General features: G+C 46.1%; 1 protein-coding gene across 2 annotated transcripts in view; it reads right to left on the minus strand.

The window, feature by feature from the left end:
- Positions 1 to 521: 521 nt before the first annotated feature.
- The window catches only part of SYNPO2L (synaptopodin 2 like), a 45134-nt gene continuing 19510 nt past the window's right edge, over positions 522 to 26145 (minus strand). Inside the window, exons 4-7 of one of the 2 annotated variants that reach the window (XM_083738278.1) lie at positions 25338 to 26005; positions 2034 to 7694; positions 1668 to 1964; positions 522 to 1419 (exon numbers count right to left, since the gene is read on the minus strand). In XM_083738278.1, coding sequence (XP_083594404.1) covers positions 5356 to 7694; positions 25338 to 26005 — 3007 coding nt within the window. In that variant the 3' untranslated portion in view covers positions 522 to 1419; positions 1668 to 1964; positions 2034 to 5355. The remainder of the gene's footprint in view (positions 1420 to 1667; positions 1965 to 2033; positions 7695 to 25337; positions 26006 to 26145) is intronic. The other variant, XM_083738279.1, reaches the window with a different exon arrangement.

Below are 26145 nucleotides of genomic sequence, written 5' to 3' on the forward strand. Positions count from 1 at the left end.
TTCTGTGTATTTGTTTCCCACTGAATCTGTTTTGCCACTAACAGGATATGTACCAGGAGAAAGGGCTGGATTGCAGGAGTGTGGGAAATATAAGGCAGTCAAGATGTGTACATTATGTGTGTGAGGAGGGGGAGCAATACATTTCTCAGAATCCAACAGGTGAAAGGTTGAAGTCCGTCATTAGAGTTCCCTCCCCATCTCAGGATACACTATGTTTCATTCACTTGCCTTGAACATTTTGCATCACACGGATATACTGAAACTGTGGCTGTCCAGTCATTGGTGGACTAAAATGCTCATCATCCCTGACCAGCGGTTCTCTATGCCTAATAAAGCAGCTTATTACATGAGCAGCATCAATGCTACTTAAATGCCGCCTTCTCTCATTATCTTAGACAGGCAGTTTAGTGCAATGCAGAGTCACTTTGACTGAATGTAACAGCATTGGTTCAAGTGTGAAGATGTTTTGGGATCACACTGTGAAAGAAACTGAAAATGAAAGAGGCAAATGAAGGCAACGGTTAAAGTGCGTATCAGAAATTTATTCCTCAGCACAAGCAGTTGTAAAGTGACTTTTAACTTCAAAAATAAAATGAAATAAAAATATTTCCAAAAGAACAGAACAAGTTTTCTTACTGCTTGAGATGTACAGCCCTGTGTATTTCAGGATGTTGCTGGCAGGTTCGTTTCTTGGATGTGAAATTTGAACACCCTCCCGGAGAAGCAAGAGAGCTGCCAGTCTAAATAGCAAACAATGACAAGGTATCTGACAAAGGGTAACCTGAAAATTTCACTGGTGTGGTTTCCAGCTGGGTTGTGTGTGACCGTGAAAATGACAGAAGCCTCATCAAGAGCTCCTCCAAATGCCTTGCTCCCAACTCTTGTTCTGTATTCTAGCTCCCGGTATTGCTTCCTAAGCTGTTTTGAATTCTAGCTCCTGGTTTCACTTCCTAAGCTGTAAGATTGGATTTGGAAACTTTCTAGAGCACAGACTGGCTCAACAGAACAGAGTCACTGGATCCCTTCCTCTAGTGCGCTCTCTTCTCAGGCTTCTTGCAAAGAGGCTGCCTCCCTCCACCATTTCACACCTCTTCTTAAAGGATGAAAACCTGTGTCAGGCAGAAGGAATGGGAAGAGCCCATCTTCTACATTCTCATGGTTCCCAGCACCCGTTTTCACTACCCTGATCCATACTTCCTGCCTCTACTAAGCCTTTCCAGGAGGGCTCTTAGTGAAAGGGCACCAAGAGAGCTTTGTCATCTTTGGTTGTTGCAGAGCAAGCCATGCCAGGCCAGGGAGGTTCTGCTATCATCACTACAGTGCTTCTTGCAGACAGTCAAGCAGCTGTTAAACACACAGAAGGCTCAAGAGGCAGAAACTGGCAACTTGCATTTCACAGCACAGCAACTTTGAGAAGTACTGTATTTTTTGCTCTATAAGACTCACTTTTTCCCTCCTAAAAAGCAAGGGGAAATGTATGTGTGTCTTATGGAGCGAATGCAGGCTGCGCAGCTATCCCAGAAGCCAGAACAGCAAGAGGGCTTGCTGCTTTCACTGCGCAGCGATCCCTCTTGCTGTTCTGGCTTCCGAGATTCAGAATATTTTTTTTTCTTGTTTTCCTCCTTCAAAAACTTGTGGTCTGGTGCATCTTAGAGAGCGAAAAATACGGTATGTCCCAGTGATCAACCCCACCTCCCCAGGCCCGATTTTGCTAGGTCTCAACACTTAAACTTGGTTGCATAAGGTCAGCAGAACTACACGGAGGCTGAGGCCTCCCAAACTTATTTGACCTTGGGCCTAAGTACAGTGGTGCCCCGCAAGACGAACGCCTCGCAAGATGAAAAACCCACTAGACGAAAGGGTTTTCCGTTTTTGGAGGCGCTTCGCTAAACGAATTTCTCTATGGGGTTGCTTCGCAAGACGAAAAAATCTTGCGAGTTCCCGCATTTTTTTCTCGCTTTTTTCTGCCCTTTCCCTAAGCGCTAAGCCGCTTATCAGCTGTTCCGCTGATAAGCCGCTTCTCAGCTGATCGCTAAAAGCCGCTAGACCGCTAATAGCGCTAATCTGCTAAGCTGTCAATGGGCTTGCTTCGCAAGACGAAAAAACCGCTAGACGAAGAGAATCACGGAATGGATTAATTTCGTCTTGCGAGGCACCACTGTACATATCCGGATGTGGAAACCGCACATTACAAACCACCCTTGTGCTCCATCTGTCTCCCTCTTGAATGACGTGTTTGCATTCTTCAGAATTAGTATTCTTCAGACAATGTTAACCAGTATTTCATATCTACTCTTCCTTGAACCTATCCACCCTCTTGCACTTGGAGCCCCACCTCAACCACCCTCGCCTGCTGAAAGGATAACTTCCTGCAACAGACAGCTGAATTCAGCCCTGTGTTCTTCAACATTGCATCTCAAGATGTTGTTGGCCTCCAACACCTATAATCTCTTACAGTTGGCTAAGGTGGCTGGGAATGATGGGAGTTTGTAGCCCAACAATATCTAGACTCCATCTACAATAAGATAAGAGTGCACCAAACTGTTACAACAACAGGCAGTGACAGGAGATTGGCTTTTTGGGATCACCTGACTCCCAGGATCAGGAGCATTCCCATATATACAGTATATATGTATTTTTGTGTGTGTATCTTCTCCAACCAGCAGGGAGCAAGGAATCAGCATCTCAGCTGCTTTTTGAGCCTCATGATAACTGGCCAAAACATATACATGATGCATTGATTTCAAATGGCAGACATGCTTTTCTCCATGCTACAAGCCTTATTCAGCCGCTCAGTCTCCTCATGTGCAAACACATAGGGCTCTAAATCACATGGGGAGTCTCCCCACTTCAGGACTTCACCCCCAAACTCACGAATGGCTCTAAACTATGTAGCAATGATGCACCACAGGAGGTCGTGGGCCTAGTCAATTCACCCTCACTCAGTGCTATTTTTCTAGAAAAAGAGGTGCCAGAACTCATCTCCCTTGCTCTCTTATAATGAGAATGGCACCCACCTGAGAGGTGCCGGAACGGAGTTTCAGTGAGTTTCGGCTGGGGAAAAAGCCCTGCCCTCGCTTCTCTCTGAGTAGAGACTGAATGCCCCAAGAGTACAAACAATTAATTAGGCCCCTGTTTCTGCAGGAACAGGGGCCTATCACTTGTACTTTGGTGTTTTACCTGGGCCTCCATACAAATAATACATTGTGAACTGGCCTGGACAGTGGCCAAGATAAGCCAGGCAAGGTCAAGTTTGTGTGGGAATCAGGTATACACTGTGCAGCATTTTGTTAAAACGGACCTCCCTACCATCATATTAAATATTTGGGGGACAGGGACTGGGTTTGCTTCATATCTTACATAGTTATTTTCTCATGCAAATGGGTAAAGAGGCCAAACTCAGAAGCTTCAAGTTATGCTGACGGAAATTAAAGGTATTACATTGATTAATGCCATCCCCCCCCCCTCACTTTCTTGGTTTTAATATGGCCACCACCTGCTTCTGAGGATGCAAAATACACCCCAAGCATATCCAGGGCAGTTTTTCCAGCAAGCTGCCTGTTCTATCCCTTCCTGGCTTTGAGCACTGGTAGATATACAACTCCTAGCCACCCCTTTTCCCCCTGCTAGCTTTCATTGACCTGGGAGAGTCTACAAAAACTGGCCCTGGAATTGCATTTCCAGTTGCTAGCTTGTCAGACATTGGACCAAGCATCTGAGATACAAGAATGCCTTTAAACTCTGTCCTGTGGACTCTGAAAACCACTCCCACACTTGCTCACATATTCCTCCCTCCCACTTACAGTGTCCTATTCTAGCAAGAGATTAATGTCAAACCTTGCACTCCAAAATTCCACACTTGGTCTTCCTTTCATTTTTCAGAAAGGGTTCTCCTTCTCTGGTGCTTCGACACACAATATTGTCCGGTTTCTGACCAATGCAAATTGGCTACTAAGCAGAGAGAGATAGAGAGAAGATCTTCCCTACATTTTCACACACCTTCACCCCACCACTGCCATAAAGAAGTAGTCATTTGACTGCCTTGCTGCCTCTGTGCCTCTTCCACCTTGAATTCTCATCTCACGCTGCTTTTCAGCCCTTGTAGTCCTGCACAGCCTCTCGTTCAGCTGTTCAGAGGAGGACCAGGAAACTTTGAGGAATTTATGTCTCCTGTCTCATTTAATTATATAGCAAATGGCACACACATCTGTGTCAACCAGTTGCTTTCAAACTTTCTATCTGACTTATCTGTTGAAGAAGCAGATGATTCTGGGGCACAGTCTTGGGGCATTTCAAGAGAGAACAGTATGTTACAAGGCAAATGCCATGCCTGGCAGTCGCCATATTTGCTTCGTAATGCTAATGTGGAGACAGAGACATAACATAGGGATGCTGAGGAAATGCCTGCCAAGCCTTTCCTGTAAATGCAAAAGAGAAAGTGATTTTCTGTTGTGAACCACCTTGAGATCTTCAGATGAATGGCCGTATACAAATTTAAGAAATAGTAACAACAATTTGCATTTCCTTGGAAAACTTTGGCTGTGCTCTCAGTTAAGGCAGGGCAAAGACTGGGTATCTTACACCTAGCATGAGCGGAAACTTGTAATACATCACTGGCTGCCTCCCCAAGGAACTCACAAGAGGCTTCCAAGACAATCCTGTTTGGAAGAGAGTGATGAAAACTTTGAATTTGTGGGCTTTAGAAGGCAGATGTTGAGAGACAATTAGGAGGGTCCATCCATGCCTCTGCGACTGCTTCTCTTCCACCTTACCACCACGTTCACACTACACAGGGCTTCCGGATGATGAGGCGAGGAGCTGTTCTCAGAGATAAAAATGCACTTGCTTACAGCTGCACAGCACTGCTTTTCCTAGGGCGGTTATGAATCTTGCTGCTACGTGAATGGCAAACCCTTCTATCGTTGCTACTTTTCTCCTGCTCCGGCCACACACAGTTAAATCCCTTGGAAACGTCGCAAGTCCAAAAAGTGGATAGTTCAGTGATTCAGAAAAGGAGGCTGCTTGCCTCCCATTTGGCTTCACTGTCCTAATTTACAGGAACTCAACTTAAACAGAAAAGGGAGGGGAAGAGCTGAAGGTAACTATTCTGTTCAAACGCCTGCCTTGCGTGTGTGGGCCATCTCAACACATTACTACACGGCAGCAAACCTGGGTTTGCCACAAAGTGGGAACTCAGCAGTGAGCTGCAGCCAATCGTAGCTCTCTGGTGGGTGCACTTTTAGGATAAACCGCTGCATTTACACTTTAAATTTGAAGATGTACGCCCCCCCAACACCTAAAAAACCACAATGTGTGAAGAAGCCCACCGATGGGGATGGGGAAGCGTTATTTCTTTCACTGGTGACCAGAACCTGGTCTCCAGATGTGTGCCTGCATCCCAGTTTGCGCAGCTGAGAACCTGGGTCTCGCTACCTGGAAACTGGAGGATGAGGAGGGTCGGCTTGGGGAAGGCCCCCTGCCTGGCTGGCTGAGGTCAGGGGAGCTTAGATACTGTGGGGGGGCCACCTGGAAGGGCCCAGGGGAAGCGGGTGCAGAGGTGGAGGTCATTTCTGTCCTCCACACAGGCTCATCCAACGTGGTGGCAGAGCGGGGGGCCAGCACCGTAGGGGCCATGCTGCTGGAAGCCGGCGCTGGAGCAGGTGTGGAGAAGCGGCGGATCTCATAGGTCCGGGCTGTTTTCACGGGCACTTGCTTGGCCGGGGTGAAAGACAGGCTGGACTGCTGGGCTGCCTGGCTTGCGGAGGAGGCCTGGACGTCAGAGCCTGGCACATCCCCGAAGCAGAACATGGCGGACTTCAGCTGGTACGGCTGATGCCGCATGAAGTCGATGGCCTTGATCCCCGATTTCTGGCTGGGCCCCTTTTTCACTTTGCTCTCTGCCTTGCTGGCCTGCGACCTGCTGGCTGCCAGGGGATAAAACGGAGAGAGCAGTGGGTTGTAACCAATGGGGGGTGGGGCGCGGATGTTGGGGGAGTACTTCCAGGAGGAAGGCAGGGAAGGGGTCGGGGATGGGGTTCTGGCCTTTGGGGCCGGTGTTAGAGCAGACTCCACGACAAACTTGTCCATGCGGCTCTGTCGCTTGGCAAAGAGCTCTGCCCCTTTCCCCTTCAAATGGGATATGTCGTTGGCAGAGGAGGAGCCGTTCACCAGTCCGCCAGAGGCCTTTGACTGCTGGGGCTTAGGAGCTACTGGGGGCGGGGTCTTGAATTTCCGGCCTGAGGCTTGCATGAAGTTGCAGGCTTCGGCCCCCAGGCTGAGGAAGTCCTCCTCGGGCCCAGACTCAAAGCCTGCCCCGTGGTGGTCTCCTTTGGGCTTTTCGTCCAGGTTCTGCACTAGAGACAGCAACTCGGGGTTGGGGGAATTCTTCTTCTTCTCCTCCGCAGTCTTGAACATGGGCTTCTTGCTGCTCCGCCGGCGAGCTTCCTGCAAGATACCCGTTCTGGGAGCCGGAACTGCAACTCTCTGTTCCCTGGAGGCAAAGGGCTCAGAAGCAGGCCGTGAGATGGCTGGCACTACAGAAGTGAAGGGCTGGGAGAGGGGCTGCTGTTGGACCGGGCTGATGTACAAAGTCGAAGAAGCCGTCTCTTGGCCTTGGGAAGGCAGCAATGGCGGGGGTGTAGCAGCGACAGCCTCTGCAGCTGGCTTAGAAGGTGCCGATAGGTATATGGAAGCTGTGGAGGTTCGGGGTGTGTTGGAAGGTGGCTTGGCCTCCGCAGAATTTCCAGGCCCTGAGAGTTGCACCAACGACGGAGGGGTTGGGATATACAGAGACACAGAGGCACTTGCTGGGCCACTAGGCTGGGCCACTGCCATGGGAGCGGCAGGAAGCTGAGTGGTCCCTGGAGTGACAGGGGAGAAAGGAGGCGCCGCTGTTCTCTGTCCACCAAAACTCTCACTGCTTTTCCTTGGCGCAGATGGTCTGAACACGACAGAGGAAGTCATAGGACGTTGCCCGGGAAAACCGGGAGTGAAAGGTCGGGCGGATCTATTGAAGATGCTGGTGGCACTTGGGGAGTTCGGGGAGCCCACACCTCCTCCTCCAAAGATGTCTGATGGAGACTGGAGCTGAGCAGGGCTGGGTGACGGCAGCTGGCTAGAGACCTGTACAGCTTCTAATTGGACACTCAGAGGGGCCCTTTCTGCCTTCTGTGGAGTGGGGGTTTCATTGTGTAACACGTTATGCACTTGAAGGACAGGTGGAGGTGGGGGCTGTTCTTCTGGCTCATGAGTAGGGACTCTCTCCACAGTATGTTCACCAGCCTTCTGCCTTTGCTGCTCAAACAACTGCGCCCCCCTGCCTGATACTCCGCTGAGGCCTTGTTGAGCCTGATCCTGCTCGTGGGCAGGAGGCCCCTTGGGCTTCTCAATGTCAAGGTAAGTATTGTCCCAGTCTGAGTGGTTTGTTAGGCTCCGGGCATCAGAGAAGCCTTCCTCGTCAAACTCGGATTCGCTGGTTGGGAAGACGCCGTCCTCTTCGTCATAGCAGCGGTCTTCATCAACGCTTCCAAAGCTGACCAAGGTGTACTTCTTTGCCCTCTGGCGGCGCTTTTTGAACATCAGGACACCCTTGGAATGGGGGTTGGGCGCATCTGTCAGCAGGGATGCTATGGTTCGGCATTTGGTTTTGGCTTCTTTCACATTCTTTTCCTGCATACTCTCACTGCGATGAAGCTCTGCAAGGAACAGTGACAAAAAGAGAGGCACAGTCAGGCTACTGTGGGGAATCTGGTTGGAAAGCCAAGCCTGCCTTATGTTCATATGTGTAAAATACAGTACTTATTCACACTGTAGTAAACCATGGAGGCAGTGGTGTCTACCAGCTTGGATGGCTTTAGAAGAGGATTAGACAAATTTGTGGAGAAGGTTATCAACAGCTACTACCATGATGGTTATGCTTTGCCTCCACAGCCGGAGACCGTATCCTTCTGTATATCAGTTGCTGGAAACTGCAGGAGGGGAAAGTGCTCTTACACTCAGGACCTGCTTGCGGACTTCTCACAGGCATCTAGCTGGCCACTGTGAGAGCAGGATGCAGACCTAGATGGCCCGCTGGCCTGATTCAGCAACCTCTTCTTATGTTCTTAAGAGTTACCTATCATCATGAGGAATGTTCTTGCCCCTCCTGCTAACTATTACCAGTACTGTGCCAGGCATTCAGGTAATGTGGGGATATCAGAGCTGGCTGGATAGGGGAAAATAATAAACTTCTGACATTGGCTCTTCCAGTTTGGACCTGAGATTTGGACAAAAATCAAGGTCACAATTTCCCACTGCCTGTGGTAGTCCAAGACAGGTTTCATAGGACTGAGGCTGGGTCTACGCATGCAGAGTTGAGTAGGGTGTACCATGTCAGGCTCCAGGTGGGCGACTTTTGAGATGATCCCCCACAAATAGCTTCCAGGAAGAGGAAACACCTCCTCCCCTGGCAGACCAAAGTGAAAGGTCCCTTTCGACTCTACAGTTCTATGATTTTTGCTCAAGTAGCCCCCTTCCTGCGCTGTGCTAGTTTTCTATTAGAATGTAAACCACTTTGACTCTTTCCCTCCTACAATCAAGCGGTATATAAATTCAAATAAATAAATAAATAAATAAATGTAAAGCAGCATGTAAAAATATGATCTTCCATTTGCAGATATCTGAAACGGTATTTTTCTGCCACCTCATTTTGTTGGATGTGCTGCTCGAGCACAAGTGTCCTCTACTCCAGCACAGAGAAGCATAGTATGTGTGTTTGTAACAGAGAGAATTTTAGTGGGGATGAGTGGGGCGGAGGGGAGAAAGGTCAGAAGACAACAAGCCAAGGGCGTGCTGCAAGGAGAGAGCACATGATGGGAGCCATGAGCGGATACACGATTCCAAACACATTTCATCACCTTAAAGAAGAAAATGATGCCTTGTCAGTTGCAGTCAAGGCTATCATCCATCTCCATTTCTCTGCTGAAGAGTTTCTGGAATCTGAGGAGGTAACTTGATGGAAAACATTTTTTTAAAAAAAGGGGGGGAAATATTTTTCCGATGGATTTTTCTTGACGTTTAATCAATGGTCCAAGATAACCATAGTGAAACATTTTCACGTGTGAGACTTAAATTGCCTGTAAAACGATTCTTAATGAAAATTAACTCCAGTGTAGTCGGTGTGTACATTCCGTTTCTTGTCTCTCCCTCATCATGCATGAACAGTATTCATAGGAGACATTAAAAAAATAAATAGGAAGGAGTCTCAAACACATTTTTAATATCATGTTTAAAATGCCCTAAGAGAAAAAGCAGCACTTCCTGCTTCAGCCTCCTCTCATTTTTTTCCTCCTTCTCCTCCCTTTGCTGCTCCATCCATTCTAAAGGCACAACCACTGAGATACAGGCTGTTCTGGAATGTTATCCATTCCACTGTTGGGCACACTGAAGGTCAAGACGAGTGACAGACAAACTGTGGGAACAGAAGGTGCTGAAGATACCAACAGGGCTCTATACACCTCATAAAAAATCACCGAATGTACAAAGTACAATGGAAACAATAGCTGAAATTCCAATAAACCTGAAATCTTCTGTGTTTAATCATCATGTAAGATCAGACCAAGGATCCATCTAGTTCAGCATCCTTTTTCCAAAGGTAGCTGTTTCCAAGTAGCTCAGGGATGGAGGCAGCACTGTCTGCCCTCCTCACCTCTGCATGTGGAGATCCCCAGTAGCCATCATGACTAATAGCCAATGAGTTTTCTCTCCCCCATGAGTCACTCTCTCTAGTCACCCTCTAGAGCAAGCCTCCCCAAGGGGCCACCCCAATATTTTGCGGGAGCAAATTCCATAAAATCACTGTGCATCTTTTTTGAAGGCATGCTTCCTTTTCCTTGTCCTGAATCAACCACCAATTATTTTCATCGGCACTGTTTTACCTTCTTTACGGCCATTATAATTTAGTGATCACATCAGGCAACTAGTCACTGCACAACTGACACGATGTTTAAAGCCCCTTCCAGCTGGTTCTCCTCATTCCACTTCCTGCTGTCCAAAAAATTCAGCTACCTTTCACCTACAGCTTCCTTCCACAGCAATACAAACCATCTAAAAGCAAAGCCCCTTATGCCAAGTGGAGCTTCTGCCTGTGAGGAGGCTTGCAAAAGTTTGGCATGCAAAATAAACTGGTACCTGCATATGGTTGGTCCAAGCTCTTGAAAGCAACATCTAGTCCCGGAGTGAAGGGCATGTCACACACCCTGAACTCACAGCTCTCCATAAACAGAGAGAGAAGCAGAACAGCTCCCTTCTGGAGCAGAACCAAAACCTTAAAAGAGCCCAGGCCCTTTGCCTGCAGCTCCACTAGCCTTTTAAAGCCTCTCTTTTGTCTCCTCGACATTGCTGCTGAAAGCCATGAGGTAACTCTCTCTATTTTTACCCCCCAGGCATCATCACTAAACAGTGTGATGGACATTGTCAACTGTCAAACACTTGCTCCACTTCCCATCCTCCTCCCATAGATGGGGTTTAAAATAGGACATGTCCCTTGCCACAAATGTTTCCACACTTGCGCTCCGGAGAGGGGACTCTTTGAGTCACTGAGCATGAAGGCACTAAATCCAAAAACACAGTCATCTTTCCTGATACTCAGGCATGCTTCACAAATGGCATTTTTCTGATACAGTCATTTGCAAAGGATAACATCGGTGTAGATTTCTGCGGAAGGACCACTGCGGAAGGATGCCTGCATAGGCCCGGCAGAACAGAAAAGTTTTCAGCAGGCGTTCAAAAGTTGAAACGGCTGAAGCTTGTTGAATCTCTTTTGGCAAAGGACTGGGCTGATCATTAAAGATTTGGTTTCTAGTTGTTTCCAAATAAGCCTCATCAACTCGGGGAACAACCAGAGATGCTGATCTCAGTGACTGAGCTGGGATATAAGGGTTCAGGTGATCCCTGGGGTACCTTGGACCTAAATTGTAGCTGGCAAACCAGCCAGAGCTGGAAAAAGGCACTCCGAGCCACTGAGGCCACATGAGCCTCCACTGACACTGTTGAATCCAGCAGCATCCGCGAGCTGCGAACCTGCTCTTTTCTGTAGAATGCAATTCCATCCAGGTAGGAACAGAAAACTGAAGTCAGTTTTCCCAATGCCCATTCTACAGATCAGAAGGATGCCATGGTCAATGGTACAGAAAGCCATGGGGAGATCAAGCAAGAGAAGCAAGGCCACAGTCTGCTTGTCCCTCTCACAATAGGTAACATCCCTCAGAGCAACCAAGACTGACTCTGGCCTGAAACCATGTCTAAATAATTAGTCATAAATGGAGCAGACATGTGAATAAAACAAACAAACATGACTGCCTTCATATCCTAGTTGGACTCTGGGCAACTGACCTACTGGAGTTAAAAGAGGATTGTTTCCCATCTTGGAGTTATGTTTCCTTTGTTTTAAAACATCAGGAGGTGGCCACAACGGAATGTGGGATCCCAGGCTATTCCTAAACTGCTAAGAAGAATGTCCCAGTCTGCCCCAGGAAAACCCACAATCTGCTTCTGAATTGGAGCAAATGACAATCCATGGAAAAACTTGCTCTGATCAGTGGTAAAACATGGCTTTCCCCAGGGAAAGCATGCCAGGGGGAGAAGAAAGATAAACCACACACACACCCCTGCTTGGACCTGGACGTGGAAAGCCCGGATCTGTGCCTAGATAAGTGGCAAAAAAGTAAGCATGGATGAGCCCTTAGTGGTGCTTCACTTTCCAGATGTTACACAATTATCAACATGCTCCCTGTTCTAACAGCTGTAGCTGAGCGTGAGATTTTTAAGGAGAGATAAATTTGAATTGGTAACGTGGAATCACCAAGGAAGAACCCACCTGATGGGAGAATTATAAGACTGAAATTTATCAGCAAAGGTAAAATATATATAGCCCCACCTCTTCCTGCTACAATGTACTGCTGGAACAATGCAAGGATCCATTGTGAGATCAGGATAAGGAAAGGGCGTAATAGGTGTTTTCCTCTCTCTGGACCAGGTAGTTCCTCCACTATTTCCCATCATGAACTTTGCAGGAGGAGAAGGTGGAAGGGTGTCTACTGCACTGTTTGTCACAAAAATTTCTGCATGCATTACTGTGTGATATTGGCTGGACATACACTGCCTCCCAAAAGCACCAAATTCTTCATATGTATTTCTGACTACTGTCAAAGTGACACATGCTGTCATATTGGCTATATATGAGGAGTAGCGTTGTTATTCCGGGAGGATTGCTCTTTCAGAGCTCTGCCATCACCGGCGATCTCCGGCATTGAATGTGTTGGTCTCGTGTGGGGCACCAAGGAGAGCTTGGCTGTCTGGCTGGTGTACCGACCACCCAGCACACCTGCAGCCACCCTGTCAGACCTGCTGGAGGTGGTGGCGGGCTGGGCCTTGGAGTTCCCAAACCTACTGGTTTTGGGAGACTTCAACGTCCATGCCGATGCCGCTCCCTCCTCACAGGCTCTGGACCTAGTGACTTCCATGGCAACACTAGGGCTCTCCCAGGTTGTTTTGGGCCCCACTCATCAAGCAGGCCACACGTTGGATCTGATCTTTGGGGCTGGCATAGATGTGATCATGCTCCCTGCTGTGGAAGTGCCATGGTCTGATCACTATGCTCTGAAAGCCAAGATAGACTTCCCGCTCCTCCCCAGCTCGGGTGGCGAACCCGTTTGGGCTCGTCCGCGAAAACTGATGGATCCTGATAGATTCCGACAAGCCTTGCGGAACCCTGCTCCTCCTGGCGACTCATTATATGACCTTGTTGAGGACTGGAATAACCGGCTCTTGGCAGCCATTGATGAGATCGTGCCTAAGCGCCCTCTGCGACCCCGTCGAAACCGGGCCCCTTGGTTTACTGAGGAGCTCCGGAAAATGAAGCGGGATCTCAGACGGCTAGAGTGAGTATGGCGACGGACTCGTGACGGAGCCTCAAGAACATCTTATAGGACGCTTATGAAAGCCTATGAGATGGCTATGAAAGCTGCTAAGAAATCTTACTTTGCAGCTTCCATTGCATCCGCTAGCTCTCACCCGGCACAACTTTTTAAAATAATTAGGTCAATAACGTCCTTAGGAGGACAACCAAATTTAAGCACAAATTTGACCCACAGCTGTGAGGCATTCGCGAGTTTTTTTGCGGAGAAAGTCCTGTTGCTCCGCCGTGACCTCCCTGCCAATTTAGATACAGTGACTGAACTGGAGGCCCCTCGACTGACTTCAGGTCCAGTGTTGGACCATTTTGATCGGATACTCCCTACTGATGTGGATAGATTCCTCCAAGTTGGTAGGCCCACCACCTGCCTCCTTGATCCGTGCCCGTCTTGGCTGATTAGGGAGTGTTCAGATGTTGTGCGGACCCCCCTGGTTGAAATTATCAATTTGTCCCTTGACACGGGGACATTCCCAGGGGAACTGAAGGAAGCAGTGGTGTGTCCACTCTTAAAAAAAACTTCATTAGATCCCTTAGACCTATCCAATTACCGCCCAGTTTCAAATCTTCCATACCTGGGTAAGGTAATTGAGAGAGCGGTTGCTGAACAGCTTGGTAGGTTTCTGGAGGAAACATCGGCATTAGATCCATTTCAGTCCAGTTTCCGTCCTGGTTTTGGGACGGAGACTGCTCTGGCTGCCCTAACAGATGATCTCCGTAGACAACTGGATCGAGGCGGGTCAGGACTGCTGATTCTTTTAGATTTGTCAGCAGCCTTTGACATGGTCGATCATGATCTTCTGGACCACCGCCTTGCAGACGTAGGGATACAGGGCATAGCCCGTAACTGGTTGTGCTCTTTTATCTCTGGTCGGGGACAGAGGGTGGCATTAGGGAGGGAAATGTCGTTGCGCCACTCCTTGGTGTGTGGAGTGCCGCAGGGCGCAATTCTCTCCCCGATGCTTTTTAACATCTTTATGCGCCCCCTTGCCCAGATTATCCGGAGCTATGGGCTGGGCTGTCACCAATATACTGATGACACTCAGCTCTATCTGCTGATGGATGGCCACACTGACTCGGCCCCGAACACACTGACCAGATGCTTGGAAGCTGTGACTGGATGGTTTCGTGGGAGCCGATTGAAACTAAATCCTTTGAAGACAGAGGTCCTATGGCTAGGTCGGGATGGCATGGGGATGAGGGACCAACTCCCTTCTCTTGCGGGGGCCCAATTAGTGCCATTGCCTTCCGTTAAGAGTTTGGGTGTAATCCTTGATGCCTCCCTTTCCATGGAGGCGCAAGTTACAGCAACAGCCAAGGCGACATTTTTCCACCTTCGCCGCATCAAGCAGTTGGTCCCTTACCTTTCCCGCCCCGACCTGGCCACAGTGATCCATGCGACGGTCATCTCCAGGCTTGACTACTGTAATTCACTCTATGCGGGGCTGCCCTTGAAGCTGTCCCAGAAACTCCAGCGGGTACAGAATGCTGCAGCGAGGCTCCTCACGGGGTCTCTGCCATGGGAGCATATTCACCCAGTGCTTTTCAAGCTGCACTGGCTCCCGGTGGAGTACAGGGTCAGATTTAAGGTGCTGCTTTTGACCTTTAAAGCCCTTCACGGCCTAGGACCCTCGTACCTACGGGACTGCCTCTCCTGGTATGCCCCACAGAGAGCCTCAAGGTCCATAAATAATAACACCCTAGTGGTCCCAGGCCCTAAAGAAGTTAGATTGGCTTCAACCAGAGCCAGGGCCTTTTCAACTCTGGCTCCGGCCTGGTGGAACACTCTGCCTCATGAGACCAGGGCCCTGCAGGATCTGATTTCTTTCCGCAGGGCCTGTAAGACAGAGTTGTTCCGCCTGGCCTTTGGCTTGGAGCCAATTTGATTCCCTCCCTCTCTCTCTCTCTCTCTCTCTCTCTCTTTTTTCCTCCTCTTTCTTTCTTTTCCTTCTCCTGCGATGAGGCTACATTTTAATATTTTAATGTTCCATTATTTTAATGTTGTATTTTATTTTTGTTTTTAAGTTGTAATCATTCATCTTGTTTTTATTATTGCTTGTAAGCCGCTCTGAGCCCGGCCTTGGCTGGGGAGGGCGGGGTATAAATAAAAAATTATTATTATTATTATTATTATTATTATTATTATTATTATTATTATTATATATATATATCAGGGCCGCCATTTAACACAGCTACTCAAAACAAGCAGCTTTGATTTTATAAAGCACACCTGAAATTCACTGCAATGTAAATCAGGAGCACATCATGGCCTCATTTCCCTTCCAGTTTTATATGAAAGCAAGTGGAGCAGCACTGTGGGATGGTTTTGGACTGCCTAATATCTCCAATACTTTCCAGTATGTTACTGGAGTTCGTAGAAACCCCTTGTCCTAGTATAAGATCTAGACCGCGCCAATGCCTGAGAAGGGGAGGTCCATGCAAGCAGCAGTTTATTTAACCATGTAACTAAGTTCTCTGCAGCTCAATCTCACTCCCCATTGAAAATAAAGAACAAATAACCTTTACAGAATGACATAGTCATATGAACCACTTTTTACATCAGCCAGAGATTAAGCAACATTGCAGTACAACCTCAAAGCAAACAACTCCAAAGGCTGGACTATTTATAGTACAGGACGAATTGTGAAAGTCTGTCCATACCAACGGAAATTCACTGCAATAGCAGATCGACAGGTATTTGATAAAGGCAAAGGTTCTCTGATAAAGGCTGAAAGAGAGTGATCTGTATGTTTTCATGAAGTATGTATAGCAGTATGTGAATCAGTGTATGTAGACACAGGAGTGAAAAACATATTGAGCCTGTAGAATATGATGAGCGTTATCAAGTTTTAACCCATATTCTATTGGTGAGATATTTGAATTTGAAGTGAAAAAGATTGAAATGTTTTACAGAACAGATGATGTCCTGTGCTTTGCTGAATTTTTAACTCCTACGAAACACTATGTGCATGATCCAACAAAGCTAAGAACTTGGTTGTCTCATGCATTTCAGCTGCAGAGTTAATCACATGCACTTACATCATTTCAATAAAAATCTATGGGATTTCAATGTGCTTAAAGTTGGCTAGATCACGCCCTATTCATTTTGACCCTGTTCATATCCTTACATATGATCCATAAAGAGTAACTGATGCAGTATAGCAAGAACACATTCTCAATATAGCCAAAGTTGAGTGAACTTTGGCAGGCAAAACAATTTTTCCACGGCAGTTGTCACAGTGAACACAGAGAGCCAAATATAAGAGGTTAGAGAATAAGAGCAGCTGCATGTCCTTTATATGTGCAAGGTGTAGAGTGTGTGTGTGTGTGTGTGTGTGTGTGTGTGTGTGTGTTTAAAAACAACAAGAAGAAGCTACCACGAAGGTCCTTTGGACTCTAAAGCATCCCCCAGCCTGTTCAAAAACAGCAGATGTGTTATGGGGCACATTCTATGTCCTGCCCATAAAAGGCCCAGGTGTGCCATCCAACAAGGGCAAGGCCTCCCGTGCCCCCAACTGATTCAGGACGTAGCTTCTCAGGGATAAGCCAGCTTGAACACGCTCCTTCAAATAAGCAGCGGTTCAAATGGATGTGGCGAACTGAACTTAAGAGGGGAAAGATGAGAAACCGAAATCAACATATTTGCCCATTTCTAGTCCAGAGGCACCAAGTATACTACTACTACAGTGGTACCTCAGGTTACATACGCTTCAGGTTACAGACTCCACTAACCCAGAAATAGTGCTTCAAGTTAAGAACTTTGCTTCAGGATGAGAACAGAAATCTTGCTCAGGCGGCGCGGCGGCAGCAGGCCTCATTAGCTAAAGTGGTGCTTCAGGTTAAGAACAGTTTCAGGTTAAGAACGGACCTCCGGAACAAATTAAGTACTTAACCCGAGGTACCACTGTACTACTACTACTACTACTACTACTACTACTACTACTAATTTTATTATTTATACCCTGCCCATCTGGCTGGGTTTCCCCAGCCACTCTGGGTTGCTCCCAACAGAACACTAAACTTCAAACATTAAAAACTTCCCTAAACAGGGCTGCCTTCAGATGTCTTCTAAGTAAATGGGAGATGAACCAGAGAACACCATTTCACACTTTCTGACACGTGAGACATGCTGTACTGCATGGTTAGGCAAACTAAGGCCCGGGGGCCGGATCCAGCTCAATCGCTTTCTAAATTCAGCCCACGGTTAGTCTGGGAATCAGCATGTTTTTATATGAGTAGAATGTGTGCTTTTATTTAAAATGCATCTCTGGGTTATTTGTGGGGCATAGGAATTTGTTCATTTTCTTTTTTTTATATTTTATTAAGGATTTTCTTGTTTTACAGAAGTGTAGTGCCTCGTTTTTTTTTCTTTCTTCTTCTTCTTCCATGTAACGTTTTTACAAATCCGTTTCATTTGTTGAGGCATTAGGGGGAGAAGAAAACAGAAAGAAAAAAGAAAGGGGGGTGGGGAGAGGGAGGATGGATGGGGGTGGGGTCGGGTGGCGGTGTTTCTATTATGTTTAATGTATGTAGAGTTTGGTGTCAGCGTTGCTTGTGTTGTTCACTTGTGTTCCTTTGGTGGTGAGAGAGGTTGGGGTTGGCTTAGGGTGTGATTGTTTGCTTGTGATTGGCTGTGGTGATCTTTGTTTTCGTGTGTGAGTGAGGTGGGTGGGTGTTTTGGATCAGGTTAGCCATATTGATTTGTATGCTGTTGGTGGATTATTGTCGTTGTCCTGTTGGGCTGTGTATGTGATAAAGGGGAGCCATACCGGGGTGAAGGCGTCTTCTTCTGTTTGTCCCCGTGTCAGTTTCAGTTTATTAGTTAATTTTTCTAGTAGGGCTGTTTCCCATACTATTTGGTACCATTGGTCCATGCTTACTCCTGACAGGTCTCTCCAGTGTCTGGTTATGATGTTTCTGGTTGCTGAGAGCAGGTGGGTTATAAGTTCTTTGTGGTGTAAATGGGCATTGTTGTCTTGGAAGATGTTTTCTTTTTTAAAAAAGACAGTCCAGCCCCCCCCCGAAAGTCTGAGTGGACCAGCCCCCTGCTGGAAAGGTTTGCTGGCCCCTGCGTGTACTGTGTGTGCAGCTTCACCATAGCTGCCCTCCACAAGTTCCGCAGAGCTCAAGAAGGTATGGCAGCAGAAGGCATGATCAGAAGAAAGATGAAGTAGCTACAGCAGCAGTAGAGACTGCCCTCACACCCACTTTCCCTGCTCAGCTCCTCAATGCCATGCTAAAAACTGCAGAAGAATGCAGTCCGGTGTGACTTTATTGATTACACAAATAATGAGGTATATGGTGGAACAGTACCCAGAGTTTACAGCACAGTCGAGTGTAGGAAATACATATTTTATTTTATTTTTCCTCTCACCCCCCCTATAAATTCAAGTCATTATTGATACAAAATACTTTTACTTATGGTCACCAATCTAACCAATAAAAATTACTACACATTGTTTCATATCTGTAATAATTGTAATGATTTTGGTATATATATAAACTTCAATGCAACTATGTTTATATATTCAGAAATGTTTATTTGAGTGTTTTTTGTTGTTTTATTTTTACGTAATTGTTGCATGTCATATGTCTAATGTAGACAATGATCTATCTTGACGCAACCATTTAAACAGTTTAAAGATGAAAATGAACATAAACTATGTTACAAAAAAATAAATAGGAAGCTATTGTTATTCTCTTGGACCCAGCAAATCTTCTAAGCTCTACTGCTTGGACCCAACCCTGGCTTCAGCCAGGTCCCAGAATTTTTGAAATCAAAAGCTGGCAACCCTGTAAACAGACTGCTTATTATTACCTGTTTATCATTATGCCTGAATAGCCAATCACTGGATGTTGTACAAATAGAATTAATTGGAGAGGATGATTAAGGAAGGGGATGGATTCACTTTGGATGGAAAGAAGATAAAATGATTTGGGGTTTTATAAAGTGAAGAGTTCGTTGATGGAAAGAAAAGATAGAGATAAATAGGGGTTTTTTTTGGGGGGGGACAATTAAATGAAGGGAAGGATTTGGACGGAAGCAGGGAGTTAAATAAACAACAAAGAAATAAAATAAATATGCAATGGGAATTCTGGGGAAGTTATTAAAAGGGCTTCAATTTTCTACTTCAGCCATACCTACATTTTTGCTTTGGTCACACTCAATTTACCATGTGGCCCTTGCCTGAAAATGGTTAGCCACCCCTGCGATTCAGTGTGTATATGAAATAGAACAGATCAAAAAAGATACCGCTATAAGGAGAGGGGAAGGGGCACAGAAGGCAGAATGAAGGGAGAAGAGTGAGATTCTTTGGGAATGTGGTCTAAGCCCTGTTTCAAGGGGGGGAGATGGCTGAATGTCAGGAGGTCTGGATTTTTAGAGATAAGGGATAGCAAGGTGGAGTGATGTCAAACAGAGGAAGTACTCAAGGTTTAGCAAAGAGGAACATATTGGCAGAAGGATGTAGGGCAAAAGAGAAAGATGGGGAAGAGTGAAGGGATTTAAAAGCAAAAAGTAGTATTGTAGCTTAAATTGAATCCAGTAAAGAAAAAAGTAGTCAATGAAGAAAGGGTTAAACAAAGATGAAATGTAGACAAGCCAGCAAATAAACTATTAAGTAGTATTCAAAAAGAGGGAACAAAAAGAGAATGTTAGCAATATTTAAAAAGTCAAAAATGGCAGTAACTTATATACAATACATTTTTAAAAAGAAAGAGAGGAATGAAATAGGACTCCAAAGTTTCATGCGTGGGAAGAAGAAACTGTAGAAGAATTACCCAGAATGATGAGAGAAAAAGATAGATGCAGAAGGAGGGCAGGCCAATAGCTGATTTATAGACTGTTTTTCAATAAAGCTCCTTTAGTGTCTCCTCTGGCTACAAGTACCATAGGTCTCTGGATACAAAACACAGACTTTGTATACACTGACTAGTCTGTAGAACAAAAAATGAGTTTTTCCCAATCCAGAATTATTCATTCTCATCCTTAGCACGTTGCTTTTAATCTAGATTGTTTCTAGATCCTGCTGTCCACAAGGCTGGGTGGGGTTGCTTGATATGTTAGTGGGGTGGGAGAGCTGGGGGTGGGGAATCATATCTGGCAACCAATGTGCCGCTTTGGTTCCAGATAGTACATAGGTAGATGAGTCTAATAAGCCCATTTTCATGGCCCTCTAGTGGTTGTGGTGGCCCAATTAACAAAAGTATTGTATTTTTCATTATCTCTGCAGGTTTATACTCGATTCTGACCAAACTAAGCCTCCTTGAGCAAAATAAACATCAAGATTAGCTCCCCCTGCCCAAATATCATAGAACCATAGAATTGTAGAGTTGGAAGAGACATCCAAAGGTCATCTAGTCCAACCCCCTGAAGATATGACCCTATAACCTTCACCCCCCCCAATTTGATTTAACGGCATCAAACATGAAAGAAAAGCAAATACTCAGAGTGTACTTCATGTTTCAAAGAGGGAAACAACCCTCCCACTGTATATAGTTCTCATGATTCAGACTGTCACTAAAGAAAAAAAATCATAAATAAACTGTCTCATCTAGGCCTGAGTGTTACATATAATTGAGTGCATGAAGTATCAGCCACAGTAACAAATGTACTGTGTGAACAATACAGTGAAAACAGTGTGTGTCCACCTAAGCTGTGTCCTACTATAAATAATAATAATAAATAATAATAATAATAATAATAATTGTATACTCCCATCAAAAAAGTATCAGACACTAAAACAGGATGTCTTCTAAAAGTTGTGTAGTTCTTTATCTCCTTGACATCTGATAGGAGGGCATTCCACAGGGAAGATGCCACTACTGAGAAGGCCATCTGAGTGGTTCCCTGTGACCACATTGCCATGAGGGAACCACCAGAAGGCCCTCAGAGCTGGATCTCTATGTCTGGGCTGAAAAATGGGGATGGAGATGCTCCTTCAGGTATACAGGGCCGAGCTGTTTAGGGATTTAAAGGTCAGCACCAACACTTTGAATGATGCTCGGAAACAAACTGGGAGCCAATGCAGATGTTTTAGGACCAGTGTTATAGGCTCCCGGGGGCCGCTCCCAGTCATCAGTCTAGCTGGATTAGTTGTAGTTTTTGAGCCATCTTCAAAGGTAGCCCCACCTAGTGCATGTTGCTGTAGTCTAAACAGGAGATAACCAGGGCATGTGCCACTCTGGTGAGACAGTGTGCAGAGAGGTATGGTCTCAGCCGGCATACCAGATGCAGCTGATAGACAGCTACCCTGGACCTGTGCTTTCATGGACAGCTGTGAGTCCAGAATTACTCCTAGCCTTCATACCTGGTGTTTCAGGGGCAGAGTTACCCCGTTCAGGACCAAGGAGTCCCCCACACCCTGCCCCCCAGAAACAGTTTTTTTTTCCAGGATTCAACCTCAGTCCGGAATGAATCAACAGTAGTTGGGTGTTTTTTCTCCCTACTCCTGCTGAGGGATTGTTTCTGCATTACAGCTCAGGATTGGAGGAGTGGGGAATGAATGGTGCGCTCTTCAAAGTATAACTACAGATAAGTATTATATGTGTAACCCATGTGCCAAAAACATGCAGGCACACTTCAATTGCAAAAATTCCCCGATCACTAGTAGCACAAAAGCAGATTGCGTTGTATGTTCACTGGTCCTCTTCTTTACAGACAGCCTAGGAAGGCTAGATTGACTGAGGCTTCCTCAGAGTTGTACACATAGGGAAGAAAGGTGTGTGTGAAAATGTGTGTGTACGCATTTTTTTAAAGAAAAAAAGTAACTGATTTCAGATTCTTGTTCCTACATGCAAATGCTAATTGTTTAGGAGGAGGAAGTGTGTCACATTAGGAGCTGCCCTCACTGTAAAGGTAAAGGGACCCCTGACCATTAGGTCCAGTCGCGGACGACTCTGGGGTTGTGGCGCTAATCTCGCTTTATTGGCCGAAGGAGCCGGCATACAGTTTCCAGGTCATGTGGCCAGCACAACTAAGCCACTTCTGGAGAACCAGAGCAGCGCACGGATATGCCGTTTACCTTCCTGCCAGAGCAGTACCTATTTATCTACTTGTACTTTGACATGCTTTCAAACTGCTAGGTTGGCAGGAGCAGGGACCAAGCAACGGGAGCTCACCCCGTCGCGGGGATTCGAATGACCGACTTTCTGATCGGCAAGTCCTAGACTCCGTGGTTTAACCCACAGCGCCACCTGCGTCCCGCCCTCACTGTAGCAACCAAAAATAATTTTAAAGAAATCATAGCGCCACCTGCCTTGGGATTGCCCCACAACACAGAATACTTTAGTTATAGTACCCTCAGAAATGCTCCATAGGAAATAATCTGGCCTTCCTAGGACCCTTCTGACTCTGCCTATGAAAATAAGCCATGATGCAAGACATTGCTCACCCACTGCTAGGACTATCAAATAGCAGAGAACAGCTGGGCATGCGGTGCCTTGCTCAGCATTGGCCTCATGGCTGTGCATTATTCAAAAGAGAAAAATACTCCATCTGAGGTGGCTAAAGCTCCTGGGCTGGCAATTTAGGTTTGCCTGACTTACCTATTAGTAAGTCCCACGGAACTTACTTCTGACTAAACATACATAGGGTTGCAATGTAGATCACTCAGCTCTTGACTCTGAAATTTGATTCTTAATAAAATAAAATAAAATCTCCCCCACTTTGACAAGTGTTAAAGTGAAGTCAGGTGATTGGCAGCTGGGCTGTCCCACTCAACTGATGCACACAGGGTTCAATCCTACTTTCTACAAGGTTTGGTAGTGCTGGTTATTTTCCTTTCCAAAACATCCAAACCAAACAGAATTGAACTGCTTGTAAATCAGCTGGTGTGCTTGAGGGAGGTCCAGTCCTGCTGTCCGCAGCTACATATCTACCTGCTGTACACCTGATGTCACATATGATGTCAGGTGTGAGCTGGTGGGCATTGTTTAGGAGAAATGGCCTTGCAAATAGGGAGACTTGGTAGGCCTCCACACACTAGAATTGCAGGCTGTGTATACCAGTAAACCAAACATTGAAAAACACAAGAAAGGCTGCTGTGAACTGCATGTAACTGTAACAGTTCAAAACCAACTGTTTCCCCATCTATAAGATGCCCCATCTATAAGACGCCCCCTATTTTTGTGGCAACAACCAATCACTAGTCCACACTCAGTACTATCCATGTACAAGACGCCCCCTAATTTTTGACTATTTTTTAGGGGGGAAACCTAGTCTTATACATGGAAAAATATGGTAAACAACAGTATCATTTCTGAAATCTAGCATCAATGATCAACAGTGCATGTACAGAGATCACTCAGATGACAATTTAACTGATATAACTCATTGACTGGATTCGGACATAACAGTAAACTATGGTCTAGTGTTACATGGGTGAACCTTGGGTTCCTTCTCATTTTCTCCTTCTCTGGCACAGTGATTAAAATATCAGAAGGTTTTACTTCCATTTTTTAATAACTGAGGGTTATCTCTTGTTTAGAGAAACAAGTCAAATTCATAAACCACTGTGTTTTTTGGGGGGTGGGGATGGATTGTTCTACTAAACCAGAGGTCAGCAAACTTTTTTCAGCAGGGGGCCGGTCCACTGTCCCTCAGACCTTGTGGGGGGGGGCAGACTATTTTTTGGCGGGGGGGGGGAATGAATGAATTCCTATGCACCACAAATAACCCAGAGATGCATTTTAAATAAAATCACACATTCTACTCATGTAAAAACACGCTGATTCCTGGACCATCCGTGGGCCGAATTTAGAAGGTGATTGGGCCGGATCCAGCCCCTCGGCCATATTTTGCTTACCTGTGTACTAAACCATAGGTTGAGACTAATCACAGTTTGCCTAGATTTGGACACAATGGTAACCACATAGAATTTAAAAAAAACTGGAAGTGAAAGCTTCTGGTCACCACCTCACAGCTACACAACAGGATGAAGGAAAGAGGAGCATGTGAGCATGAGGATCATTCACATAATGCCAAACCATCGTTTAGTGTTATATCTGAACAAAGTGGATTCTGGACTAGATATAACCTAAACCTGATATAAAATTGTATTGTAAAGCATGCATATCATCACATTTTCTTTGATTTTTATTGTTTTATCAGGGGAACTGCATTAAGTTCATTACGCCCCACCCAAACAGAAGAAGTCAATGCTGTCATCTTGCTGAGTCACTGCTTGGGCTCACTTACTGAGCAGAAATCACCACTGATCCAGAGCCCCTTTGCTGACATCATTTACCCAATCCAAGGCATTGTATCATTGAGCAGCAAGCTAAATGAGTCAGGCCAGCTGCAATCTACGAGGAGTACCACTCGCAACTTGGAGGTCATCCCAGAAGCAGGGCCATAACATCATTTGGCAGCGAAAGCAGCAGCCCCCAGGAAGATTCTGAAGAAGACTCAGAGATCTAAATTTTCAACAGTAAACTAGACTTTGGGCGAGGCTTTTTTGGACATGTGGTTGACCATTGTTTGTGCCTGACAAAGGCAGTTTTGAAAGCTAGTTCTCATACTGTTGTCCCTTTCTATGTGTAGGAATACACAAACATTTATATATTTAGCAAAATGTATAAAACACACCTCTAAGTGGTTAGAACAATATCAAGTAAAACATTAAAAAATATTGCTATAAAGCAGTTATAAACGAGTATTGGAATAGTCAAAATATGATTAAGATCAACAATAGCTAAAATGAAATACGGCATGTAAATTCTGCATGTCTGGATAGGATAGCCCAGACAATTGACATCAGCACCAACCTGATATCAATAAGCAAGGAGTTCCCAAGTATAGGTGCCACCACCTATAAAAGATGGATTTCTTACAAGTGTGGAACAAGTACCGTACTGGCCTGAATATAAGACTTACTTTCCCCCCAAATTCTGACTGTGAAAAGTTAAAGTGCAGCTGAAAACAGACATACAGTTTGCTGAAACAGACATACAGTTAAACAGAATGGGTGTGAGTGCCTGCAGAATTTTAAGGGAGCGGCTTATATTCAGGTGCGGCTTATATTTGGGCCAATACGGTATTATGTGGCAGCTGTAACAATGCCAGTCCCACAGACTGAAGAAGTCGAGTGGACATAAATGTAGTAAAGCAAGGATGAGGGTCTGTTGCACATCAGGTGGAGAAGCAGTTAACAGAGCTCTCGGGTTTCCTGAGTTGTAACTTGAGCCAATACAATTATCAAAAGAAGATAATATTAAGATAATAGCGACCAATGCAGAATTATAACTGGAGCTGTGCGTACTCCTTAAAATTCTGCACTAAGGAAATCCAAATTACGCATGAAGAAAAGCTGAAATCTGCAAAAAGGAGAGGGGCGGGGAGGGAAGAGGTGAGAGGGGAAAGGGAAGCAGGTATGCCAGGAACACTTACTGGCTTGTTTGGCTTTCTCTGCATAGGTGGTGGTCAGGTCTTCATCGACGGGGTGCTCCACAGGCCCTATCATGGGGATGAGGTGCCTCTCTGCTCGAATGTTCTTAGTTGCATGTGGGAGGAGCATGGCTTCTGGGGAAGGCTCTCTGTCTTCAGGTAAGGGCGGCTGCAGTAGCATAGCTTCACTCTCTGAGAAGGGGGTGTCGGTGCGGCTTCCTGGCTGGCACACTATCTCCCTCTTGGCCACGCCGCTGAGGTTTTCTCCACGTTCTGCAGCTTGCGCTGTTGCCTCGGGGGTGCTGTCATACCTGCTCAGCTCGGAAAGGGACACTTCGTCCTGTGGCTCGCCCGCTTTATTGTTTGGTCCCCCTGGGGGAGAACGGGGGCTCTTCTTGCGAGCTCTCCGGTGCTTTTCCTGGGCAATGTTGTCAGCGTCGCTGTCGGTCTCGGCATAGTACGCTTCGCTATCAGGGGGTGAGGTTATGTTCTCCAGGGGCTGCTGCCGTCGGGGCTGCTGCTCAGGTTCCAGGGCAGCAGGGGGAATGGCCGGTTCAGGACTGCGCAACTGGGAGGCCCGGCTGAGCGGTGAAGTTGGAGAGGGCACTTGCAGCTGCCTGGGGGAAGGGGAACGCAGGAGCCCCTCAACAGATGGGTTCCCACTAAGCACCCTGTAGGAAAGAAGAAGAAAATAAAATAAGAGATTCTGGGTCAGTTACACACAAAGCAGCAGATGAATATTTCATGCAGTTATGTGGATCTCGTGCAGAATCTCCAATATAGCTTTCTTGAGAACCAAAGTCAATTTATG

This window comes from Podarcis gaigeae (assembly GCF_964106915.1).
Source record: "Podarcis gaigeae genome assembly, chromosome: 5".
NCBI lineage: Eukaryota > Metazoa > Chordata > Lepidosauria > Squamata > Lacertidae > Podarcis > Podarcis gaigeae.